Below are 23,699 nucleotides of genomic sequence, written 5' to 3'. Positions count from 1 at the left end.
GTAAATTCACATTTGGTGTCACAGACATTCAAAATACTTTGTGGAGGTTGAAAGATTAATTCCAACAACACAGTTATGAGAATGTGGGGTTTTATTACCAATACATTTCACAGAGTTAATGAGATATTCAACTTTGAATGATGTGTGTGAGCTCACATAGAAAATTATCACCCCCAAAAGGTCTGATTTGGAGGGGGTCTGATTTTGATTTTTAGCATTAAAAAGTTCTATTTAAAAGGAAAGCAATCACTGGGTTTAGTGCTGATACCTCTTTATTAGGAAAAAGATTATCTAGCAATCCTTTACTCTTTCTTGTTTTACAAGCCCAAAGGGCATATGACTGATAAGAAAGATAAGTCTGTATCCTCCTGGAGCACTTTTCACCCTAAGTTCACATTACTGTATCCAATAAAATATAGCAGATTAGTTTAAAAGCAAGAGATGTAAGCTCTATGAAAAAGGATTTCATCCCAGAGACAAACGCTACTCCTGGTTTTTTTTTTTTTAAGTGGTACAATTCTTTGTCTGTCAGGAGTTCCCACAGAGCCAAACATGGAAGAATATTTTGGCTAAGAATCTGTAGCTTTAACAAGCTATTAACACAAAACATTTCCCATGAAGGGTAACACAGCTCCAAGTGTGAGAAATCAGACCTACCCATTTCAGAACCGACAGGACACTCAGTGCTGGTGTTCCACGGGAGGCAAATCAGCCTCTGAATCGTCTGACAGGGGAGACTTTGACACCTAGAAGTTAATAATTGAACATAACAGATTCTCAGTAATTGCCAAAGTCCTACCTCCCCCACATCCCAATTCTTGTTCAAACATCAGATGATTAGGACTAACTATTCATATGGATAGCTCAAGCTGCTTATACAGAAAAAGATGAAGTAATGGCTTCATCATACTCTTTGACCTCATTGTTGATATATATGCTAAATGATACTTCTGATGTGCCAGGGCAATGTAAACCTGCTGTAACCCATGTTTACTACCTATCAAAAAAATAAATGAATCAAAACCCTTTGGAAAAAAAATACAAAAAAAAAAAAAAAAACTGAGAATGAAGGACAAGAGTCAAACTTGGAGATACAACCCTTCATGTGGGAGTAAGTTTCCAGTATTGTTGTTTATCACCACTGTGACTTTGCCCAAAGGGCAAGCCCTGCTATCAGAGTAGTGAGGAAGTGCAACATAGATCAGTAGATATTACTCAATCTGAAAAAACAGAAAAAAAGATTGAAGAAGGTGAATAGCCTCAGGAACCTGTAAAAAACAAAACAAAACAAAAACCTACCACAAGGCCTATCATACAAGTCACTGGAATTTCATAACAAGAAAAGAAAGGAATCATAGCAGGAAAAAATATTTGAAGAAATAATGACCAAAACTTGCCAAATTTGATAACAGAAATCAGTTTGCAGATTCAAGAAGCTCAGCAAATTTCAGAAGGATACACTCAAAGAGAACTATGTCCAAACATAAGATATTCAAGCTAATAAACACAAAAGACAAAGCTTAGATATTGAAAGCAGCTAGAGAAAAATGACCGAGAAGGCAGTGGCACCCCACTCCAGTACTCTTGCCTGGAAAACCCCATGGACGGAGGAGCCTGGTGGGCTGCAGACCATGGGGTCACTAAGAGTAGGACACGACTGAGCGACTTCACTTCCACTTTTCACTTTCATGCATTGGAGAAGGAAACGGCAACCCACTCCAGTGTTCTTGCCTGGAGAATCCCAGGGATGGAGGAGCCTGGTGGGCTGCCATCTCTGGGGTCGCACAGAGTCAGACACGACTGAAGTGACTTAGCAGCAGAGAAAAATGAAACACTACATACAGAGGAACAATTCAAATACCTAATAATTTTCCACCAGAAACTGTAGTGACTAGAAGACAGAGAAATAATTATAGTGCTTAGAGGAAAAATTTATTTTTAAAAAATGTACCAACTCATGTTCTATATCCAGTGAAAACATATTTCAGGAAAGAAGGCAAAATAATAATGTCATTCCCAGATGAAAGAAAAGTAAGAGTTTGTCATTATCATACCTGCTCAGTAAAAAGCATTACAGGAGGTTTTCCAGACAGAAGGAAAATCATATCAGAAATTAAAACTGTAATCTTTAAGAAAGAAGGAAGAACAACATTGAAAGTCAGTAGCTAGGTAAACATAGAAAACTACTTTTATTTGCATAAACTGTTTAAAATACTTACGACTATTTTAGCAAAAAGATAACATAGTGTAGTGAGGTTTTCTATGTATGTGAATAAAATACATACGCTAACTCTAACATAAAGTTCAGGTGTGGGGAAGAGAAATAGGTTTGGAAACCTTCTACATTTTATAAGTGATACAATACTTACTCTAAGTAGACTACAAAAAAATTAGTTACATACACTGTAATCCCTAGAGAATTCATTAAAAAATAATGCAGAGATTATCACCAAAGAGCCAATACTAAAAATATTTAAATACAAAATAAGACTGGAAAGGGAAAACAGAGGAACAAAAAACAACTAATAAAAGATAGCGCTAGATCCAAACACATGAATAATCATATTAATATTTATTGGCCTAAATATTCAGGGGTAGGAAGGATTCTAAAGATATTCCCCTAAGGTATCTGTCCCTGGTTAGTCAATCAAACTCACTTAGCTACTGCTGTGAAAGAACTTTGCACACGAAATTAATTTGGCAATTCAGCTGACCCTCAGATAGACTATCCTGGTGGCCCCAAGAAATCACATGTGCCCTTAAAAGCGGAAGAACATCAGAGAGGTGAGGCAGATGACGTAAGAGTGACTCAAAGGAGTAAGAAAGTTTCAACCACAGTTGCTGGCTTTGAAGGCTGTGGAATTAGGCCATGAGCCATGTAAATGGCCTCTGGAAGCTGAGAACAACCCACCAAGTTTCAGTCAGAAAGGAAACGGGACATCAGTCCCACAACTACATGGAACTAGATGCTGCCAACTACTTGAATGAGCCTGAAAACGATTCCCCCTCTAGAGCCTCCAGAGAGAAACGCGGTCCTGCTGATATCTTAACTTCAGCCTATAAGACTCTTTATTTTTTTTTTTTTAATGAGACTCATAAGGAGAGCAGCAGCTATACCTTGACTTCTGATCTATGGAAATTGTGAGGTAACAAATGGAGATTGTTTTAAATTGGTAGTAACTTGTTAGCAGAAATAGAAAACAAACAGACATTCCAATTAAAAGAATCAGAATTGACAGAATGGATACAAAGGGAAGATCCTAATTTATCTGCTGTTGGCAAAAGAAACACTTTAAACATAAAAACCAGATAAGCTGGAAGTAAATGAAAGTATTGATAGAAAGATATACTATGGAAACAAGTAACTGTAAGTACGCTGGAGTGAAGGCTTCCCAGGGGGCACAAGTGGTGAAGAACCCACCCGCCAGAGCAGCACATATGAGGCGTGGGCTTGACCCCTGGGTCGGGAAGGTCCCCTGGAGGAGGGCATAGCAACCCACTCCAGCATTCTTGCCTGGAAAATTCCATGGACAGAAGAGCCTGGTGGGCTACAGTCCACAGGGTCGCACAGAGTCAGACGTGACTGAAGTGACTCAGCACGCACGCAGGCTGAAGTGACTATTTTAATCTCAGATAAAACAGACTTCGAGGCACAGAGCACCATGAGAGAGAAAGTGAGACACTCCAAAATGATAAGAGGGACAATGTATCAGAAAGACAAAACAAGTATAAACGTGTCTACCTAATAAAACAGAATTTTTAAAATACATGCAAAAATAAACAGAAAAATAGACAATGCCATAATCATAGTGAAAGATCTTGATAGCACTCTTTCAGGAACTGATGGAACTAAACAAAAAAATAATCAATCAAGAATATACAATGTTTGAGCGCTATCAACCTTAGTCGAATTTCACATTTATAAAACACTACATCCAACAACTAATTATATACATTATTTTTAAGAGAATAAGGTTTATTCACCAAGACAGACCATGTGCTGGGCCGTAAAACACATCTCCATGCATCTAAAAAAATCGAAATCATACAGAGTATATTCTCTGACCACATGGAATTAAATTACAAATAAATAGTAAAGTATCTAAAGAATACCCAAGTATCCATTCAACAACACACTTCTAAATAATTACTGGGTTAAAGAAGAAATTACAAGGGAAATTTTTTAAATGTTTGACCAGAATGATAATGAAAATATAACATACGGAAATTTGTGGAATGAAGCAAACAATGCTTAGAGGAAAAAAATTTGAAGTTATGTCTGTAAATATAAGATGTGTAAGCATGGGGGGGTGGTGAGGGAATGGAGACAGATTCCATGGATTAAGCAATACTTCACTTATAGAATCTATCTTACAGATTGTTCCAAAAGGTATATAACAGACTTTTATAAATGTGAAAATGTTCTGTAGTTCAGTGCATTGATGAACACCATAAAGTAAGGGTGCAAGGCAGGTCACAGCCTCAGAAGGCAGGCCCTTGGCTTTCCCTGTCCAGCTGGGTCTCTTCCCACCTAGATTTTCCACACATAAATTCATGTTATTTTGGTGTTAACCTGGGCTTTTTCAATATACCTACTTTCTCTTTCATTGTATTTTAAATGCAAATGGAAGCTGAACAAATAACCTGAGAGGAAAAACTGCAGAACCAGTTTACAAATGTAAAACGATTAGTTCAGAATGAGAAAGAAAAATATTGAAGAAGGGGGAAGGCAGCTAAAGTTTTTCTTCCATTGCTTGCAACAAGATTGAGCTGTGTTGACCCCAAAAGTGCTTTGAACAATAATGTGCTCACAAAGAGCAAGTGGGAAATTTTGCTTTTAAAATCTGCTTTACATTTAACTTTAGCAGTATACGAGGAATTTCCCGCAACACTGTAGTTCCTAAAAATAAATCTGTGGCCATGCTTCATCCCCACACAATAGGAATTTGTTTAGCTTTAATGATGTTGCTCCCGAAATGGCTGGCAAGGGATAAGTCAAAAAGCAACAGCCATCTATAAATGTTTTTCTCAGAATCACTCAGTAACTGCCTCTGTAATTTGTTATCCTCAGCAATAGCATTCCCCTTGTTTGCAGAGTTGTACAAATTATTTCAGGAGTAACAGTAGGAAAAAGCACCCACATGGAGGAGGAGGGTACATACAGGGGCTGTCTAGGAAATGGAGATACTTAAACAATCGGGATGGAGAATTCCAAAATAAAAGTTGCAGCAAGCAGAAGTAAAAACTTGTTTGAGGAAGAAAAGTGGGAGAAAAAAAGAAGTAAAGGGAAAAATTCAGTGATACATGTCTCAAGTTTGCAGCTAGTTATGGATGGCCCAAGAGATTAAAAAGTTTGCCAGTTTTCTTAGGGATATGACTATTGTTGATATGAAAGTAGCAGAAATGTAAATATTGTGGAGAGATAAGAGAAGTTATAGAAAAAGACTATATGGAATAGAAAATCTCTAGCACGAACCTAGAGGGGTGGGATGAGGTGGGAGGTGGTAGTGAGGTTCAAGAGGGAGGGGACATATGTGTACCTATGGCTGATTCATGTTGATGTATGGCAGAAACCCACACAATACTATAAAGCAATTATCCTTCAATTAAGATAAATAAATTTAAAAAGAAAATCTCTAGCATGGATGGAACAGATTGCCCTAGGGAAAAGTGTCAAATAAACAATAACTTTTAAGAGGATAAAAATAATTCCAGAGTTTAATTCTTTGAAAGATGGGTAATATTAATAAGTTTGGTATTATTGCAGTGAAATGCCATAAGCTACAATAAAGAATAGGTATGTTAAAGCCACAGCTAGGCTACATACACACACACACAATTTTTTAACCTATAAAAAACTGATCACTGTAAGCTGGGAAATGTTTATGTAAATATATATATGTAATAAGGGTGCTTAATGCAATGAATCATAAAATAAAATTTAACATGCAAATTTTACAGATGTCACTAATAAACCTACCCAATCCATAAAAGCAAACTCTCCATATGACACTTTAAAAGGAAGTATGCGTGCTAAGTCACTGCAGTTGTGTCTGACTCTCTGCAACCCTAAGGACTGTTGCCCACCAGGCTCCTCTGTCCACGGGATTCCCCAGGCAAGACTATTGAGTGGGTTGCCATGCCCTCCTCCAGGGGATCTTCCCCACCCAGGGATAGAACCCACGTCTCCCGCAGTTTCTGCACTGCAGGCGGACTCTTTACCGCTGAGCCACCCAGGAAGCCCAAAAGAAAGTATGAGAGAAACCCAAGTTCCATGAAACCTACAGAGAGTATTTCTATACCTGCTGTAAGGCGATACTGGGGGTGTGCAAGTCAATTGTGGCCAGAGACGGAATTCGAGATTCTGAAAGATTTTTGTTCTCTTTCTTTATTAGCCTGGAATTCCGAGCTAGACAAAAATAACCATGAACAGAGTGAGAAAATGAGACATTTTTGTTAGTTTTTCACATTCTATATCTGTCCCTCAGTCTGTAGTTATTGTACATAAGTCTACATTTTCACATACTTAAATATGTAAAGTTACTAAAAATTTTAATATTGTTAGTTTACTTAACATACATTTTAAATAATGTATACAAAAAGGCTGAAATAGTAAAAGCATTATAAACATACCGATGCCTTCCAGGGCTTTTAGTTCAGGGAGATGATTATAATTTAGTTCAGGCAAACGGACATCTGTCTTTGAGTATTCCCTTCTTTTCTTATTTGCCTGAAGTAGGCTCTTTTCACTAGCAACCTAATATCATCAGAATGGTTAACACAAATGAATTAGCTTCCAGGTAAGCTTGTCCCCTTTCATAACTACTATATTCATATCTTAAAATTTATGGAATTCAAAAGCTGGAATAATATAAAGTTTGAGGAACACTAATAACAAATGAAACAACTTCACCCATTTATTTCAAATCTCTTCCTAACTTACTAAAATTGCTAACAAGTGGGGTGCTTGATTGCTCTGAGTTTCTCCTTCCTCCACCAACTGTCAGTCTAAGTTCTGGCAAGCGTCACAAGGTTAAAAGATGGGCATCAGTGTCCTGGTCTTTCAGGCCAGCAAGGTCAGGCCTTATGACACTTGCTGGACTTTTATGCATATAGTTGTTACTGACACCTGAATTGTGAATAGTTCATCTTGTCGCAGATCACATCTCCTAGCACATTTTTCACTTTCCCAATGGTAATCTTGTTACTCGTTTTTTTACATTTGTCCTTGTCTCGCTCCTCAGCATTAGCAAATGATATTATCTCCCTAGAAATACATTTTATTAAGGTATAAAGTATAAAATTATTATTCCAATTATTTTCCTAATCTTTCTTAGTGCTATTACTTCATATTTTATAAAGTCTGGAAAAATAATAAAGATCAGCAGTAGCACTTCAATTCTGCACCTTTGTGAGTTTGACATTTTCCCAATCTGTTTCATTTAAGAAACACAGAGACTCTACAATCTTTTCCACATTTTCAAAACAGATGATACACAGAGATATTATATGATTTGCTAAAAGGAAAAAACCACATACAGATGATGAAATCATATGTATGTCCATGTATATACACATACATATATAAACAGTGAAATATATACACAAAGACTATAATGACAGTGTCAAGCCCCTAAGGTTCCAGATGTCTTGAGTTTCATATTCTGTGAACTACCCTGCCTCCCAGAAAGTCTTCAGAAGTCCTGTAGTGAACTTTTGAGTTTCTTTATTTGAGATGTTTCTATTTACTCTTTTAATAGAATAAGTGCTAAGCCTCAAGTTTCAAATCAACTATAAAATAAAATAATTAGTTTTTGTTTTAAAAAAAACTATCTGCAAGTAAAAAACAATAAAATAAAATAATGAGTCCAAACTACTAGATTTGTATACTCAAAAAGTGACAAGTTAAAATACATAAGAGATGTTTATAATAATATACTTATCTACATCTCAGAATCAGGGTACAAAGCATGGGAGAAGGGTATTGATAGTCAACCTAGAAGTTAAAGAAATTGTATGCTGAGTTCTGCCTCTGTTAATTTTCATTAAGAAAAGACTCCATGGGTCTTCTCCCCACTAATCTTTACCTCCTTTCTTGAGTCCCTGTTCCAAAGGAAGATAAACAGAAATGAGATCTAAAATTATCAGCCACTGTTGATTATGTAATGCCTGAAAAGAAGCCAGCTACCTTGAGAAGCCTTGCTGATTAAAATAGTCTTCCAAAGCAGATCAAGAATATAAAACACACAAAAAAATCCATAAATAATGAGCAGAGTATAGCAAAAAAAAAAAAAAAAAGGAAAGTACTATGGATACAGAAATTATAGGCTAAGAATAGTTAAAAGAAAAATAAATGCAATGTCTCAATCATGAGAGACAGGAAAAGAAGGGTATACTTTTCAGCTCTGAGGATGATGAAAGAGGTAGAGAAGGGAATGTCATGAGAAAAATACTCCCTTGGAAATATACATCCATACCTCCCTATTCCTGGCAGAAGAATCCACTCACCACATTTCTTAAGCAGTTTAAATGCATGTGACACTACTCAAGGTGTGGGGCAGAACAGTAATAAAAACAAAGAAAGTACAAATCCCTCCTGGGAAGTTTCCATTCAGGGAAAGGGGTAGCAGGGAAAAACAGACAATATATAAATAAGAGAATACAGAGGATGTCATGTAAGGCAATCAGGGGTGGGGAACTAAACAAGGGGAAGGGAGAAAATAATAGGAGACAAAATGAGTTAAAATATTTGAGAAGACTTCACAGTAAGATTTCATGGAAGTCAAGAGGGAGAGAAAGCAAATTCTTTGGATTATCTGGGGTAAGGATACTCTAAAAGAGAGGAAACAGCAAGTGCAAAAACCCAAATGTGGGAGCATGTCTAGCCACATTCTAGGAATAGCAAGGAAATCAATGTGATTGGACTTGTTTAGTTGCTAAGTCATGGCTGACTCTTTTGCAAACCCATGAGCCCCCAGGCTCCTCTGTCCATGGGATTTCCCAAGCAAGAATATTGGAGTGGGTTATCATATTTTACTCCCAGGGATCTTCCCAACCCAGGGACTGAGCCTGTGTCTCCTGCATTGGCAGGTAGATTCTTAACCACCAACCCATCAAGCTGGATGGACTGGAGTGATCAAAAATGAGAGTAGCCAGGAGTGGGATGGAGGGGTGGCAAGCGTAAATCACTCAGGGACCAAAAGGCCCTGAAAGCACTTTGATTTTTCTCAGAGCTAAGAAGCCAACAGAGGGTTTTGAGTGGAAAAGCAATGATGATTCAACTTAACTTTTAAAAGAAGCCTTCTGGCCTAATAATACTCCCTAAATCTTCAGAAGACCTGTGAACCCTGATATGATTCTACTACTGCAATCTGACACTATGTTTTAATTTGTTTATTCTCTACTAGACCAGGAGCTCCTTGAAAAAAAAGATTAACTTATTCTTCTCCAGTGTTTTCTGCTTAATAGATAATAAATATCTGTTAAGTGAGTAAATAGAATACTTCTACCAGAAATCTGATTTGGGTGAGATAAGATAATTTAACCTTTTCGTCTACTCTATAAAGGTACTGATTACCAAACATTAAGTTAAGAAAATTTATGATTACCAAAAAAAATTAAAATAGATGTCATTTTAATAACATCTTTTTGACTGACGTATAGTTGATTTACAATGTTGTATTAATTTCTCCTGTACAGGAAAATGATTCAGTTATATATACATTCTTTTTTATATTCCTTTCCATTATGGTTTATCTCAGGATATTAAATATAGTTTCTTGTGCTATACAGTAGGACATTGTTGCTTATCTATTCTATATAATAATAACACCTTGCATTTAAATTTCTAGATTTATAAAACTTAAACTTGACTTTGACAGGCTGGGATGATATATACATAGTTAAGTTTCTACACCATGATGTGTCTCCCAACAAAACTCTCAGTTCTTCACTACCATGTTTAATATTAATAAACCTAGAAATGACTAATACTTGCTCTTCTACCACTGAAAACAGTTCACTTACCAATGTGGTCACATTAATATTATAAGCTCCTGGTGGAGAATGTTTATTTGGTTTAACAAATGGAATACAATACTTCTTGGTTTTCTCATCCACTCTGTAACAAAAACAAAAACAAAAATTTACGTTAGAATCAGCAGTAATTATTTTTTTCAAGCATCAAATTAAATGACCCAACACCAAGTGACATGAACGGACATGAATTTGAGCAAACTCCAGGAGAGAGTGAAGGACAGGGAAGCCTGGCGTGCTGCAGTCCCGGGGTTGCAGAGAGTTGGACACGACTTAATGACTAAACAAAAAACTACCACCAAGTGACATGCAGTTTAATCGAATTTATTGCCTATTCTTTTCATTCCAATCCCTAAGAAAGGCAATGCCAAAGAATGCTCAAACTACCACACTACTGCATTCATCTCACACGCTGGTAAAGTAATACTCCAAGCCAGGCTTCAACAATACATGAACCATGAACCTCCAGATGTCCAAGCTGGATTTAGAAAAGGCAGAGGAACCAGAGATCAAATTGCCAACATCCGCTGGATCATCAAAAAAGCAAGAGAGTTCCAGAAAAACATCTACTTCTGCTTTACTGACTATGCCAGAGCCTTTGGCTGTGGATCACAACAAACTGTGGAAAATTCTGAAAGAGACGGGAATACCAGACCACCTGACCTGCCTCTTGAGAAATCTGTATGCAGGTCAGGAAGCAACAGTTAGAACTGGACGTAGAACAACAGGCTGGTTCCCAATAGGAAAAGGAGTACGTCAAGGCTGTATATTGTCACCCTGCTTATTTAACTTATATGCAGAGTACATCATCAGAAACGCTGGGCTGGATGAAGCAAAAGCTGGAATCAAGATTGCTGGGAGAAATATCAATAACCTCAGATATGCAGATGACACCACCCTTACGGCAGAAAGTGAAGAAAAACTAAAGAACCTCTTGATGAAAGTGAAAGAGGAGAGTGAAAAAGTTGGCTTAAAACTCAACATTCAGAAAACTAAGATCATGGCATCCAGTCCCATCACTTCATGGCAAATAGATGGAGAAACAGTGGAAACAGCAGCTGACTTTATTTTTGGGAGCTCCCGAATCCCTGCATATGGTGACTGCAGCCATGAAATTGAAAGACACTTACTCCTTGGAAGGAAAGTTATGACCAACCTAGACAGCATATTAAAAAGCAGAGACATTACTTTGCCAACAAAGGTCCATCTAGTCAAGGCTATGGTTTTTCCAATAGTCATGTATGGATGTGAGAGTTGGACTATAAAGAAAGCTGAGCACCAAAAAATTGATGCTTTTCAACTGTGGTGTTGGAGAAGACTCTTGAGAGTCTCTTGGACTGCAAAGAGATCCAACCAGTCCATCCTAAAGGAGATCAGTCCTGGGTGTTCACTGGAAGGACTGATGTTGAAGCTGAAATGCCAATACTTTGGCCACCTGATGCAAAGAGCTGACTCATTTGAAAAGACCCTGATGCTGGGAAAGATTGAAGACAAGAGGAGAAGAGGATGACAGAGGATGAGATGGTTGGATGGCATCACTGACTCAATGGACATGAGTTTGAGTAAACTCTGGGAGTTGGTGATGGACAGGGAGGCCTGACGTGCATGGGGTCGCAGAGTCAGACACGACTGAGGGAGGGACTGAACTGAACAGAACTGTACTACTAAATGCCCACAGCCACACCATGCAGCAGCAGATATGCAAAACCAATTATCTCTTTTATTATGACAACCTCTTTTTGTGTTATTAGACTAAATAGCTATAGAGTCTCTTCACCTTAAATAATACAACTCTATTTCCTTAGGACTCGGTAAATTTTTTGATCAAACGCTCATAATTTTCATCACATTGGCCAAGAAGTCTTTTGAAACAGCAACCTGACAAGAAGGAATAGCAGGGACTTCCCTGGTGGTCTAGTGGTTAAGACTCTGCCTTGCATTGCAGGGTACGTGGGTTCAATTCCTGGTCAGGGAACTAAGATCCCACATACCACAGAGCAATGAAGCCTGTGCACCTCAACCAACTACTGAGGTGTGCCTTCTAAAGCTGGTATGACACCACTAGATAGTCAGTGCACTGCAATGAAAGATCGTGTGTTTTGCCAGTTAAGACCTGACAGCCAAATAAATAATTTAAAAAAAAAAATAATGAAGAGTATCCAGAAGTCTAAGAGTAATAATGCAGGTGGCTGGACTAATAAATATTTGCAGCTTGTAAATATGCAAGAACATTTTGTTCTTATTTTCCCAATTCATACCTGTAACTCTGAATTCCTGAGATAGTTCCCATTCCAGAAGTAACAGTGGGAGCTGTTGCAGAAAGATTGTGTGTGAGTGGGGGAATCGCCATGCCTGGATTTCTTGTTTGGTCCACGCTGCCATTGCTGCCATCTCGGAGGCTCGTTGAAGGCACTATTTTGACGGGGCTCATCCCATTGTCATTGAGACAGCTGGCATTTGAAGCTCGACTCGCTTTTTCCACTTTTTCTCCATCTGTTTTTGGTCCTTTTGTTTTAAATACTTTAGAATCCTTAATTTGGGGATCGGCATTGGTATCCTGTTATAAAATGTTAACAACATTAATGATCTGAGGGGAAGGAAAAATAACCTTTTCCCATGAAGTACCTGTCAACAAAAGCAGAATTTCAGAGAGATCACCTTCTTGGGCTCCGGTTTTTCTCATTCCACCTCTGGAATTAAAACTAAACCTGGGATTCTCAGTCAGACATCTATTTCAAATGAAAATGCAACTTACACTAGCTCTGACACACACACACACACACACACACACACACACATATATATATCAGATTTAATGATATGTACACAGAACTTCCCTCGTGGTGCAGTGGTTAAGAATCTGCCTGCCAATGCAGGAGACACAGGTTCAGTCCCTGATTCAGGAAGATTCTACCTGCCAAGGGGCAAAACTAAGGCTGTGCGCCACAACTACGGAAGCCCAAGTACTGCAACTGCTGAGCTCATGCCCTAGAGTTCATGCTCCACAATGAGAGAAGCCACTGCAGTGAGAAGCCCACACACCACAACCAGAGGGTAGCCCCCACTCACTGCAACTAGAGACAGCCCCCACGCAGCAATGAAGAGCAGCGCAGTCAAAAATAAATAACTTTAAAAAAAAATTATACATACACATAAGCAGGTATACACATATCAAATTATATTTCAGTGGAAAACCATGAAAGAGGACTCAAGCATGCTGACTTTTGTTCTCATGTATCCAAAAGTCAGGGAACACAAAATTGAGTCCTCTTTCTCCTTTGGGTTCATTTGAGAAAATGTGAGTGAGCTGGTGGTAGATTTGAATTATCTTACTGAGAACAGATGCTGGATAATTTACCAAGAAAAGTAAATTTCAAATAAATTGAGTACCCAAATCTCAATTTTTAAATGCTCTACTTTATATAAAATTCTAAAAATTATATTTCTCTCTCCTATTATCTAAGGGGAAAAAACCGTGTTATGTGTTTGCATATGAGTGTGCACATGCATGTCTAAATGTTCTTGAATGAGTATGATTTCCCGACAAGCCCTGTTGTACAGACTTGAGTATAGTAGGCACTCAGTACATGATATCCTAAGATTTTTTTTTAAAACAGGTAATGTCTACAGAAAATACATTTTTATAACTAATCTAAACGTGAACTTGTTAACCACTCAGGAAACTTTTAAGATCTTCAATATCCCATACCCCCCTCAAATTTAAGGATATATTAAATTTAAAATTTAATATGCCTTAAAACATGGAAATTTACCTGCACCACAAGTGTTTTTCTCTCTTCACCCAAGGACTCATCCTTTTCCTTTTCCTTCTTTCTGATTTGAGATTTTTTAGATAAAGAAATGTTTCTGGCATCTTTCTGTACTTTTAACTGCAGTTCCTGAGGAAACCTACGTAAGAATACATTTGTTGATAAGACTGTATGAAACAGATAAATCTGGGAAAAAATTGATGTTCAAGATATTTATCTTTAAGATTTGAGCATTAAACTAGACTGTGTTATTCAAAATGAGAAATGAGGTTTCTGCGGACCGCTGGAGATCTCTGAAAATCTTCCAGGAGGTTCATAACATCAAAGCTCTTATCTTAGTATGATGGTGACTTCTTTTTCACCATGCTGACATTTGATGAAATAAAAAGCAACAGGGGGAAACTGCAGGCACCTTACCAAGATTGAAGCAGAGGCACCAAACTTTACAGAGGTACAAAACTTTACAAACCTTACACAAACTTTATTATATTCTTCCTAGTCACAAATTCTCAAGTTTAAGTTGGGGAGGGGCAGTTTTGTTTAAGAATGTCCCTGATGGGACAGTAAGTATATATATACATATATATGTGTGTGTATATATATCCGTTATTAAATCTATACCCCTGAAAAGGTACCTCCACTGCAAATCAAAGTGCAATGGTTGTCTTAAGAAAAGCACTTGTGTAGCTGGTTGAGTTACAAGCTAAACTAGCCACTTTCTTCATGGAACATTATTACTTGAAAAACTGATAGAAAAATTATTACTACTCAGACTTGGGGTATTCAGCAGATATTTTCTTTTAAAAAATGAACAAAGGAGTGTGTTACTTCAAGGAAAAATCCAATAATATTTGCATTAATGGTAAAATTCACCTTTTTATAAAAAATTAGAATTTCATTCAACTTGTATCCACTACCGTGAACTTAGCAGATTCCTAATACTAAAGGTTTTTCTGATGAGAATGTGACTTTTTTATATAGCCCAATTAAATGTCAACATTATTAAATAAAGCTCTATATAACTTAGCAAAAGAGTATTTTCCAAATGACTAATGAATGATTCTACAAAAGCATGCATGAGTAAAAGATCTACTCAAAGTGCAAGACGGACAAGCGGATTTTAATGTAATGGGAAAAGAAGCTCATTGATACGGTTTCAGATTCCACAATACAAGCAACTTTTAAGAAACTACCGCTGTCAAGTTTGGGTACAGTATCAAAGTTTTTTGGTATGGAATTAAAGAAAAATACTCACAGTGACCTAAAACAACTATCAAAATTCTCTTCCATTTTCCAACTACATATTTATGTGAGACCACAGTTTCTCTGTATATTTCAACCAAAACAACATAAGAAATCAAATGTGGAAGCAAATACGAGGATCCGGTTATCTTTTACTAAGGTGGATAATAAATAGATTGGCAGAAACATAAAGCAGTGTCATTGCCACTCATCTCACTATTTTTTGTTTTGTCAGCTGCACGGATGCCAGCGGCTGGAGCAGCACAGGGGGACCACGCCAGCTATTCTGGCTCCCACAGGTTTGGCACATCGAGGTCTCCACGTGCATCCACAGTCAGCAGTGTCAGAGGACTGGGTGTGGTGTAAGTTCAGCAGCAACAGGAGATGCCACCTTTGCAAATGCATCAGGACCCAAGATGATAGCATCGCACAGCTGGTAGCAAGACCAGAAATCAGTGACCCGAGTGATGGAGGTCATCACAGGGAGAGAGAAAGAATGGCATGAAGGGACTGCTTCGTGAAAACCAAGAGCCCTGATTTGGTGAAGGCAGGGGACCACTCCTAGGAATGTGTTGTTGCCAAGGGTGAATGGAGGTAGGGTGGTAAATATTTGAGATCCTGTTAGAATAGGTGGGTAAAGAAATACTGTTTGTTACTGTTACGTACTGCTATGGGGGCCTTACTTTGACCCTAGGTTGATGTGACACAGAACACATAGTAGCATACCTCTCAGCAAATCCATCCATATGGAAGAAATCGTGGTGCAGGAGCTCCGCACAGAAGGGCCTTTTGTCTGGGTCAATATGTAAGCATTTCTGGGAAACCAAAGAATACATATAGTTCATATCAAAGAACTGCCTACATTCACATGTCTAAACATAGAAAATTCTTCTTCAGAGTCAATGAATTTTAAACATCTATAATAAGTGATAAGGAATAAAGCACAAATCTAGACAGTGACCACCAATGACTGCTAATATCACAAAAAGAAAGACCTCCAGACATTCAGCGTCTCTGAATATACAAACCTCTTATGAAGTATTCTTGCCAAAAAATTCAACCTAATTCCGATTAAGCTCTAGCTCTACTATGAGTTTATACAAAATATGGGACACGGAGGAACATATTAAACTATACTATGTGAAAAATTCTATGGGACAAACAACCTATTTTCTTTAATAGATAAATGGCAAGGTTTAAATAAAAAACAAAGAGGTGAAGAGGAGCTTGTAAATTAAGTGTCTTAAGAGACATATCAACCAATTGTGACCTCTAGACTTCATGTGGATCCTAATTCAAACTATAAAAAGGAATTATGAGAAAATTAATGAAACTTTGAGCACTGATTAGGTATTTTATATTAAGAAATTCTTGACAATTTTTTAAATTTACAGTACTTGCAGAATAGAAGGGAAGGGAACTACTCTGCGCTTATTATTGCGCTAGATACTTGACATAGATGATTTCATTTTATCTTGTTCTTTCATTTTCATATAGATTTCATTATATCTTGTTCTGACCCAATGGAATCACTCACAGCTAGTAAAAATAGAAGGGACTCAATAGGTAGCTTTAAATGAACAAGAAAATTATACAAATAATTAATGTATTTGTAAGTGAAATACCATAATATCTGCAATTTGCTTCAAAATACTCCAAAAAAATGTTGCTGAGGGAATTCCCAGTGGTCCAGTGCTTAAGGTTCTGTGGTTCCACTAAGGGGGCGGAGGTTCAATTCCTAGTCAAGGAAATAAGATCCCACAGGCCACACAGTAAAAAACTGCTGAGGAAAAAAAATTCCTAAGTGTGTGGATAGGATAGATGAAATATTTGCCAAAGATTTTTAACCACTGTAGCTAATGACCAGCTTATGGGGGTCATGACACCACTATTTTATCTACTTCCTTTTCTATGTTTAAGATTTCCTATGATTAAAAAGGAATAAAATGTTTAAAAAGTCATATGATTCTACCATAAGGGACATAAGTTGGACAATCATTTTACCTTTATTCCTTTTAAATCTCTTTACAGACAGATCATAAAGCTAGTCTAAATAAAGAATATTTGGATCTGTTACATTATGTAGAAAAATAACAATGTATTTTTCTAAGAACTTGTTATAACTATTCATAAGCTTACCAAGCTTTTTTAAAATGAGTTATTTAAAGAAGTAAAAAAGCAAAAACTATCTTAGCTAAATGTTATGTGACCCTGCTCTTTTCGAGATATTTATTTTATCGACACTTTAGGACAGGGACCTCCCTGGTGGTCCATGGGTATGACTTTGTGCTTTCACAGCAGAGGGCACGGGTTTGGGTCTGATCCCTGGTCAGGTAACCAAGATCCAAGATCTCACATGCCATGCTGTGTGGGCCAACCCCCCCCCCAAAAAAAAACAAACAACCACACTTTAGGACAGTCCTAACTAATGAGGCTTTTTTGAGCTAATAAATCCAAAAGGTCCACTTTTAGAAAGAATTTGATCCAGTGAGAATGTCCCTAATATCTTCCTCAATTAAATACAAGGCAAAGGTGACGATCATGTAAAAATTAGCTTCAGTGAATCTAGTGGTTGAATAAAAGCCCCTTTTTAACAATATACTACAGATCATGATCTGTAGACTTTAATACTTTAAAGCCCTAGACTTAAATATTTCTCTACTCATCTTTTCATTTTCTTATCCTATTTTCTCCTCTTTTCCACTTATACAAGGCCTGCATTTTAAATGTTAGACATTAAAAACACATCATTATGGGAATGTTTTCACACTTAAAACATGCTAGATAATACAAAAAGTTTTTTTAAAAAAAAAACAAGCAAAATTTTCAGGCTTTTATCTCTGGCATTCCTCCATCTCTGTTCCCACCAAATTAAACTCTTTCTTAATGTTGTTCTTGCTGTTGTTCAGCAGCTAAGTTGTATCCAACTCCTTGTGACCCCATGGACTGCAGCACATCAGGCTCCCCTGTCCTCCACTGTCCCCCGTGTTTGCTCAAATCCCTGTCCATTGAGTCAGCGATGCCGTCTAACCATCTCACCCTCTGCTGCCCCCTTTCTCCTCTCTTAATGTACAAAAATTTAAGTTGTCAGAGGAAGGGGTTGACCGAAAAGATCAAGCAGACCAGAAAAAAAAAAAAAAGGGAAAATCAAATCCCCATAATGTAAATTCCCTGTCAGAAAGAGCAAAGAAAAAGTATTGATTACCTTTGCTAAATCAATCACAACTTCAGAGAGTCTGGGATAGCGTCTTTCAAGAGGCACCGTTTCTTTGATTTCAGGCAACCTTACTCCAGCAAACACAGGATTTTTATAAAACAGCTCCTGGTGTCTTGGAATTAGATTACCTAGCAGTGAGAATAGCACACATCTCTGTTATTATGCATCACAGGACAGGTGGTGTGGAGTAGAGATGACAGGAACTCGTTATGTAAAAGTGGGGACTCTCTCAGCAAGCGAAGGCAACCAAAGACGGCGCTCTCATGGTGGTTTTGGCACAAGTCAACTCAAAGGAAATCAACATTCACATCTCAACATACTCATTCAGAGAAGTTCCCACACCACTGTGTAGAAACTTGAAGACATGAGGGTGGAGCTTAGGAAAAGGACAGGTAAAGAACATTGCATAATTTCTTATAATGGTATAAAAAAAATGCTTTATTTCCAACAAAGCACAAAATGCTGACCCAAACAGAAAATGCTAATAGTTGTATGGTCAGAATCTAATATAAATAAAAAAGTTCCACTCTTTAAGAATTTAATTTTTACCCAAGTGATGTTGGCCTGATTTAATCACTTTTGTCTTTACTCTCAATTTTAATATCTAACCTAATATAAAATACCCAGATAACCACGATGGTGTGATCAATCACCTAGAGCCAGATATCCTGGAATGCAAAGTCAAGTGGGCCTTAGGAAGCATCACTACAAACAAAGCTAGTGGAGGTGATGGAATTCCAGTTGAACTATTTCAAATCCTAAAAGGTGATGCTGTGAAAGTGCTGCACTCAATGTGCCAGAAAATTTGGAAAACTCAGCAGTGGCCACAGGACTGGAAAGGGTCAGTTTTCATTCTAATCCCAAAGAAAGGCAACGCCAAAGAATGCTCAAACTACCACACAATTGTACTCATCTCACACCCTAGCAAAGTAATGCTCAAAATTCTCCAAGCCAGACTTCAACAGTACGTGAACTTCCAGATGTTCAAGCTAGATTTAGAAAAGGCAGAGGAACCAGAGATCAAACTGCCAACAACCATTGGATCATTGAAAAAGCAAAAGAGTTCCAGAAAAACATCTACTTCTGCATTATTGACTACGCCTAAGCCTTTGACTATGTGGACCACAACAAACTGTGGAAAATTCTGAAAGAGATGGGAATACCAGACCACCTGACCTGCCTCCTGTTGCAGCTCAAGAAGCAACAGTTAGAACTGGACATAGAACAACAGACTGGTTCCAAATCAGGAAAGGAGTATGTCAGGGCAGTATATTGTCACCCTTCTTATTTAACTTCTATGCAGAGTACATCATGCAAAATACCAGGCTGGATGAAGCACAAGCTGGAATCAAGATTGCGGGAGAAATATCTATAACCTCAGATATGCAGAAGACACCACCCTTATGGCAGAAAGCGAAGAACTAAAGAGCCTCTTTAAAGAGGAGAGTGAAAAAGTTGGCTTAAAACTCAACATTCAGAAAACTAAGATCATGGCATCCGGTCCCATCACATCATGGCAAACAGATGGGGAAACCATGGAAACAGTGAGAGATGAGAGACTTTATTATTTGGGCTCCAAAATCCCTGCAGATGGTGACTGCAGCCATGAAATTAAAAGACGCTTGGAAGAAAAGCTATGACCAACCTAGACAGCACATTAAAAAGCAGAGACATTACTTTGCCAACAAAGGTCCATCTAGTCAAAGCTATGGCTTTTCCAGTAGTCATGTATGTATGTGAGAGTTGGACTATAAAGAAAGCTGAGTGCAGAAGAATTGATGCTTTTGAACTGTGGTGTTGGAGAAGACTCTTGAGAGTCCCTTGGACTGCAAGGAGAGCCAATCAACCTATCCTAAAGGAAATCAGTCCTGAATATTCACTGGAAGGACTGATGCTGAAGCTGAAACTCCAATACTTTGGCCACCTAATGAGAAGAACTGATTCAATAGAAAACACCCTGATGTTGGGAAAGACTGAAGGTGGGAGGAGAAGGGGATGACAGAGGATGAGATGGTTGGATGGCATCACTGACTCGATGGACATGAGTTTGAGTAAGCTCTGGGAGTTGGCAACGGACAGGAAAGTTGGCATGCTGCAGTCCATGGGGTCGCAAAGAGTTCGACATGATTGAGTGACTGAACTGACTGACTGAATATAAAATATACATATGAAAATTCTGCTGTAAGAAACCACTGTGTTGTTTATGGAATTTCTAACCTAAACACTTAATCCTCAAGATATTTCCCATCATTTCCATTTTCCAAACTCCATCGCCCAACAGAAAGTTGACATTTCAACAAATATGAGAAGACTTTGATAATGTAGCTTTGAAATTCTGCACAAAGTACAAAGAGCAAAAGTCCTGACTGAAGCAAGATTAAATCACCTTGGAAGTCCCTGTGTCACTCAATGTGAAGATGAGAATGAGGTAATAGTCATATTATACCAAATGCTTGCTGACCCAAAGATAATATGATCATTTGTATTCTCTCTACGTGTGACTTACTGAATGCAAATGTGCAGAAAAATGTCCAATGTTTGCTCTTTTCTTTAGAGGGGAGCTGGGCAGGAGGACAGGTAAAATTATTAGGATCATATGTCAGATAGACAAAAAACAGGCAGAGGATGAATGAATGAATATTTACATCTATATATAGAGAGAGAGAGAGACAGAGAGAGAGAGAAATGAGGTTTTCCTATTTGCTCCCTATATTCATTCAAAACACGCATCATCTTTAGTGTACCAACAACTTGCAAAATCAATACAAACCAATAAAATCACATGGGAAAAAATTACTAAAACTTAAAATACAGATGCATAATCTTACCTAAACACACCATAATATGATATAACTGATCAATATCAGAATCTCCAGGAAAGAGGGGCTCCCCCATGAGCATTTCAGTTACCAGACAGCCAATGGCCCACACATCAACAGCCCTGAAAGAAAAGCAATGTGATGTAAAATCTGGGATCCTGATGTATTTCAGTTCAGTTCAGTCACTCAGTCGTGTTGGACTCTTTGCGACCCCACAGAATGCAGCACTCCAGGCTTCCCTGTCCATCACCAACACCTAATATGTTTACTATGACTGAATCTGTTCTGCATACTGTGGTTGTTCAATCACTAAGTTGTGTCTAACTCTTTGCCACCTCGTGGACTGCAGTGCACCAGGCTTTCCTGTTCTTCACTATCTCTCAGAGTTTACTCAAACTTATGTTCATTGAGTTGGGGATGCCATCTAACCATCTCATCCTCTGTCATTTGCATATTACTATTTTGTATTCTTGGTATCAAGAAAAGTAACAGTAAGCCTTAAATTATGCTCCCAAATATTTTTTTCTATAAACTTAAAGTATTAACTTCCAACATTACAATAATCAGATTTCAGGAAACTTCAAGCATGTGACACAAGGCTACCAAATAGTCAAAATGCTTGTTAAGTATACTTTATTCTGGATATAAGTCTTCTGGGTTTGCAGTCAGAGGCTACTCATTTTTCTTTACACATAATTTGAACAAGGTTCATCAGTGTATCCAACTATACACTGAAAACAGCATACCAGAACAAGATGGTTACTGGGGACACAAACAACAAGACCAGAAAGCTAATACGGAGAAAATAGAAAAACTCTCTTAAAAATCGGTCACAAGAATTTATAGAGTATTCTGGCATCATTACCATAGGAACAACTACCTTGAAATTGCTTAAGGCCATAGCTGGTACAGAAATTACAGCATGGCAGTAAAATGAGAGCTCAGAGTAAATATTAAACGATATATGCTCTAAAAACAGAGAAATTATAGAAAATATTTTAGAACAATTTCTATTGAAACTGGTAAAACCTGCAATCCCTTCTTCTTTATAGAATTCATTTATGAAGATGATTTGTATTTTTAAAATGGTTCACTTCATTCCATTTCTACCCCCACCCCTGCCCACTCTACTCGGCCTCAATGCAAGTGTCAGACTTACCTAATCAATGTTACCTCCCTTTACAAGTGATAAATATATCTATTTCTAACTTACTATTAAAAACAGACCACTTACTCACCTTGATTTCTCTACCTTTAAAATAATCATACTCATACCAACCCATTTCACAAGAATGTTTAAAGGGGAAACACAAAAGTGATTACAAATCACTTTATAAAGTTTTCTAAACTGAAAACTTCCTTTCAGTATTAGAAGGGATCTTTTTTTTTTCTTAAGGTAAGAAGTGGGATTTATTTAGAGAGAACCACACTCCACAGACAAGGGTGTGGGCCATCGCAGAGGGCGAGTGCTGAGTCACTAAGTTGTGTCTGACTCTTTTTGTAACCCCAAGGATGTAGCCACTAGGTTCCTCCGTCCATGGGGTTTCCCAGGCAAGAGTACTGGAGTGGGGTGCCGTCTCCTTCTCCAGGGCATCTTCCCAAACCAAGGGATTGAACTCGTGGCTCCCACACTGGCAGATTCTTTACTGCTGAGCTACCAAGGAAGCCCAATTAGAGGGACTGTCATTATACCGAAGACATATTCCACTTTATCAAAAAAGGAGAGCCAAGTCTGCCTCCGCACCCCCGCCCTGCTGACGACGTCTTACTTGCCATACTTGACGTCACCAACCAGCAGCTCTGGCGCTCTGTACCACCGCGTGGCCACGTAATCAGTGTACACCTCCCCGGGAGCTGCCAGCGTCCGTGCAAATCCGAAATCACACAGCTTGACAACGCCCGACTGGGAGACTAATATGTTCTCTGGCTTAATATCTCTGTGTATAATCTATGATATAAAAAGCAGAGCATGACACATATTGAATGGCACATCAAGTTAAGCAAGCTTTTTTTTTTTAGCACCTGTTATGTGCAGGGCACTGTTTTTTGTCCCTATGATGAAGACAGATAAAAGCATATAACGTTGTTCCTGGGTTTAAAGAACCTGAGACCGAGCTGGGGAAAAAAGAACATTTATGCTTGAAATTTTATTTGAAGAACTAAATTGTATTTACATGATGAATGATATTGAATGAAATATATGTTGCTGTTGTTGTTCAGTCACTAAGGTGTGTCCAACTCTTTGTGACCCCAAAGACTGTGGCATACTAGGTTCCTCTATCCTCCACTATCTCCTGGAGTTCACTCAAGTTCATGTCCATTGAATTGGTGATGCTCTCTAACTGTCTCATCCTCTGCCAGCCCCTTCTTCTTTTGCCTTCGATCAATTTCCAATCAATTGCTCTGATAATGAGTGCTCTCAAGACTAAGAGAGTAAAGCTATCATGGAAGACTGTGGTGGTCAGAAACAATTTTCGAGGAAAAAGGTGGGCTCTAAGACAGGTCTTTAATACTAGTGTGACCTAGATAAATGTAGAAATGAAAGGGCAATCCAAGTGAATGGGACAAAAAGAGCAAAAGAGTGAGAATGGGAGTAGACCAGTAGCCACTAGGGAA

At 38.0% G+C, this 23,699-nt stretch overlaps 1 protein-coding gene across 2 annotated transcripts in view; it reads right to left on the bottom strand.

The window, feature by feature from the left end:
• Positions 1-23,699, bottom strand: part of CDKL2 (cyclin dependent kinase like 2) — a 41,732-nt gene that overhangs the window by 2,490 nt on the left and 15,543 nt on the right. The window contains exons 4-13 of one of the 2 annotated variants that reach the window (XM_043906464.1): positions 22,853-23,031; positions 21,093-21,205; positions 18,253-18,392; positions 15,774-15,862; positions 13,809-13,944; positions 12,294-12,592; positions 10,027-10,120; positions 6,634-6,757; positions 6,303-6,409; positions 658-746 (exon numbers count right to left, since the gene is read on the bottom strand). In XM_043906464.1, the coding sequence (XP_043762399.1) occupies positions 681-746; positions 6,303-6,409; positions 6,634-6,757; positions 10,027-10,120; positions 12,294-12,592; positions 13,809-13,944; positions 15,774-15,862; positions 18,253-18,392; positions 21,093-21,205; positions 22,853-23,031 (1,347 nt within the window). In that variant the 3' untranslated portion in view covers positions 658-680. The remainder of the gene's footprint in view (positions 1-657; positions 747-6,302; positions 6,410-6,633; positions 6,758-10,026; positions 10,121-12,293; positions 12,593-13,808; positions 13,945-15,773; positions 15,863-18,252; positions 18,393-21,092; positions 21,206-22,852; positions 23,032-23,699) is intronic. The other variant, XM_043906465.1, reaches the window with a different exon arrangement.

This window comes from Cervus elaphus, chromosome 6 (genome assembly GCF_910594005.1).
Source record: "Cervus elaphus chromosome 6, mCerEla1.1, whole genome shotgun sequence".
In the NCBI taxonomy this organism is placed as follows: Eukaryota; Metazoa; Chordata; class Mammalia; order Artiodactyla; family Cervidae; genus Cervus; species Cervus elaphus.
The sequence above is the reverse complement of the archived record's forward strand: the minus strand, read 5'-3'. Positions and strand labels throughout refer to the sequence as shown.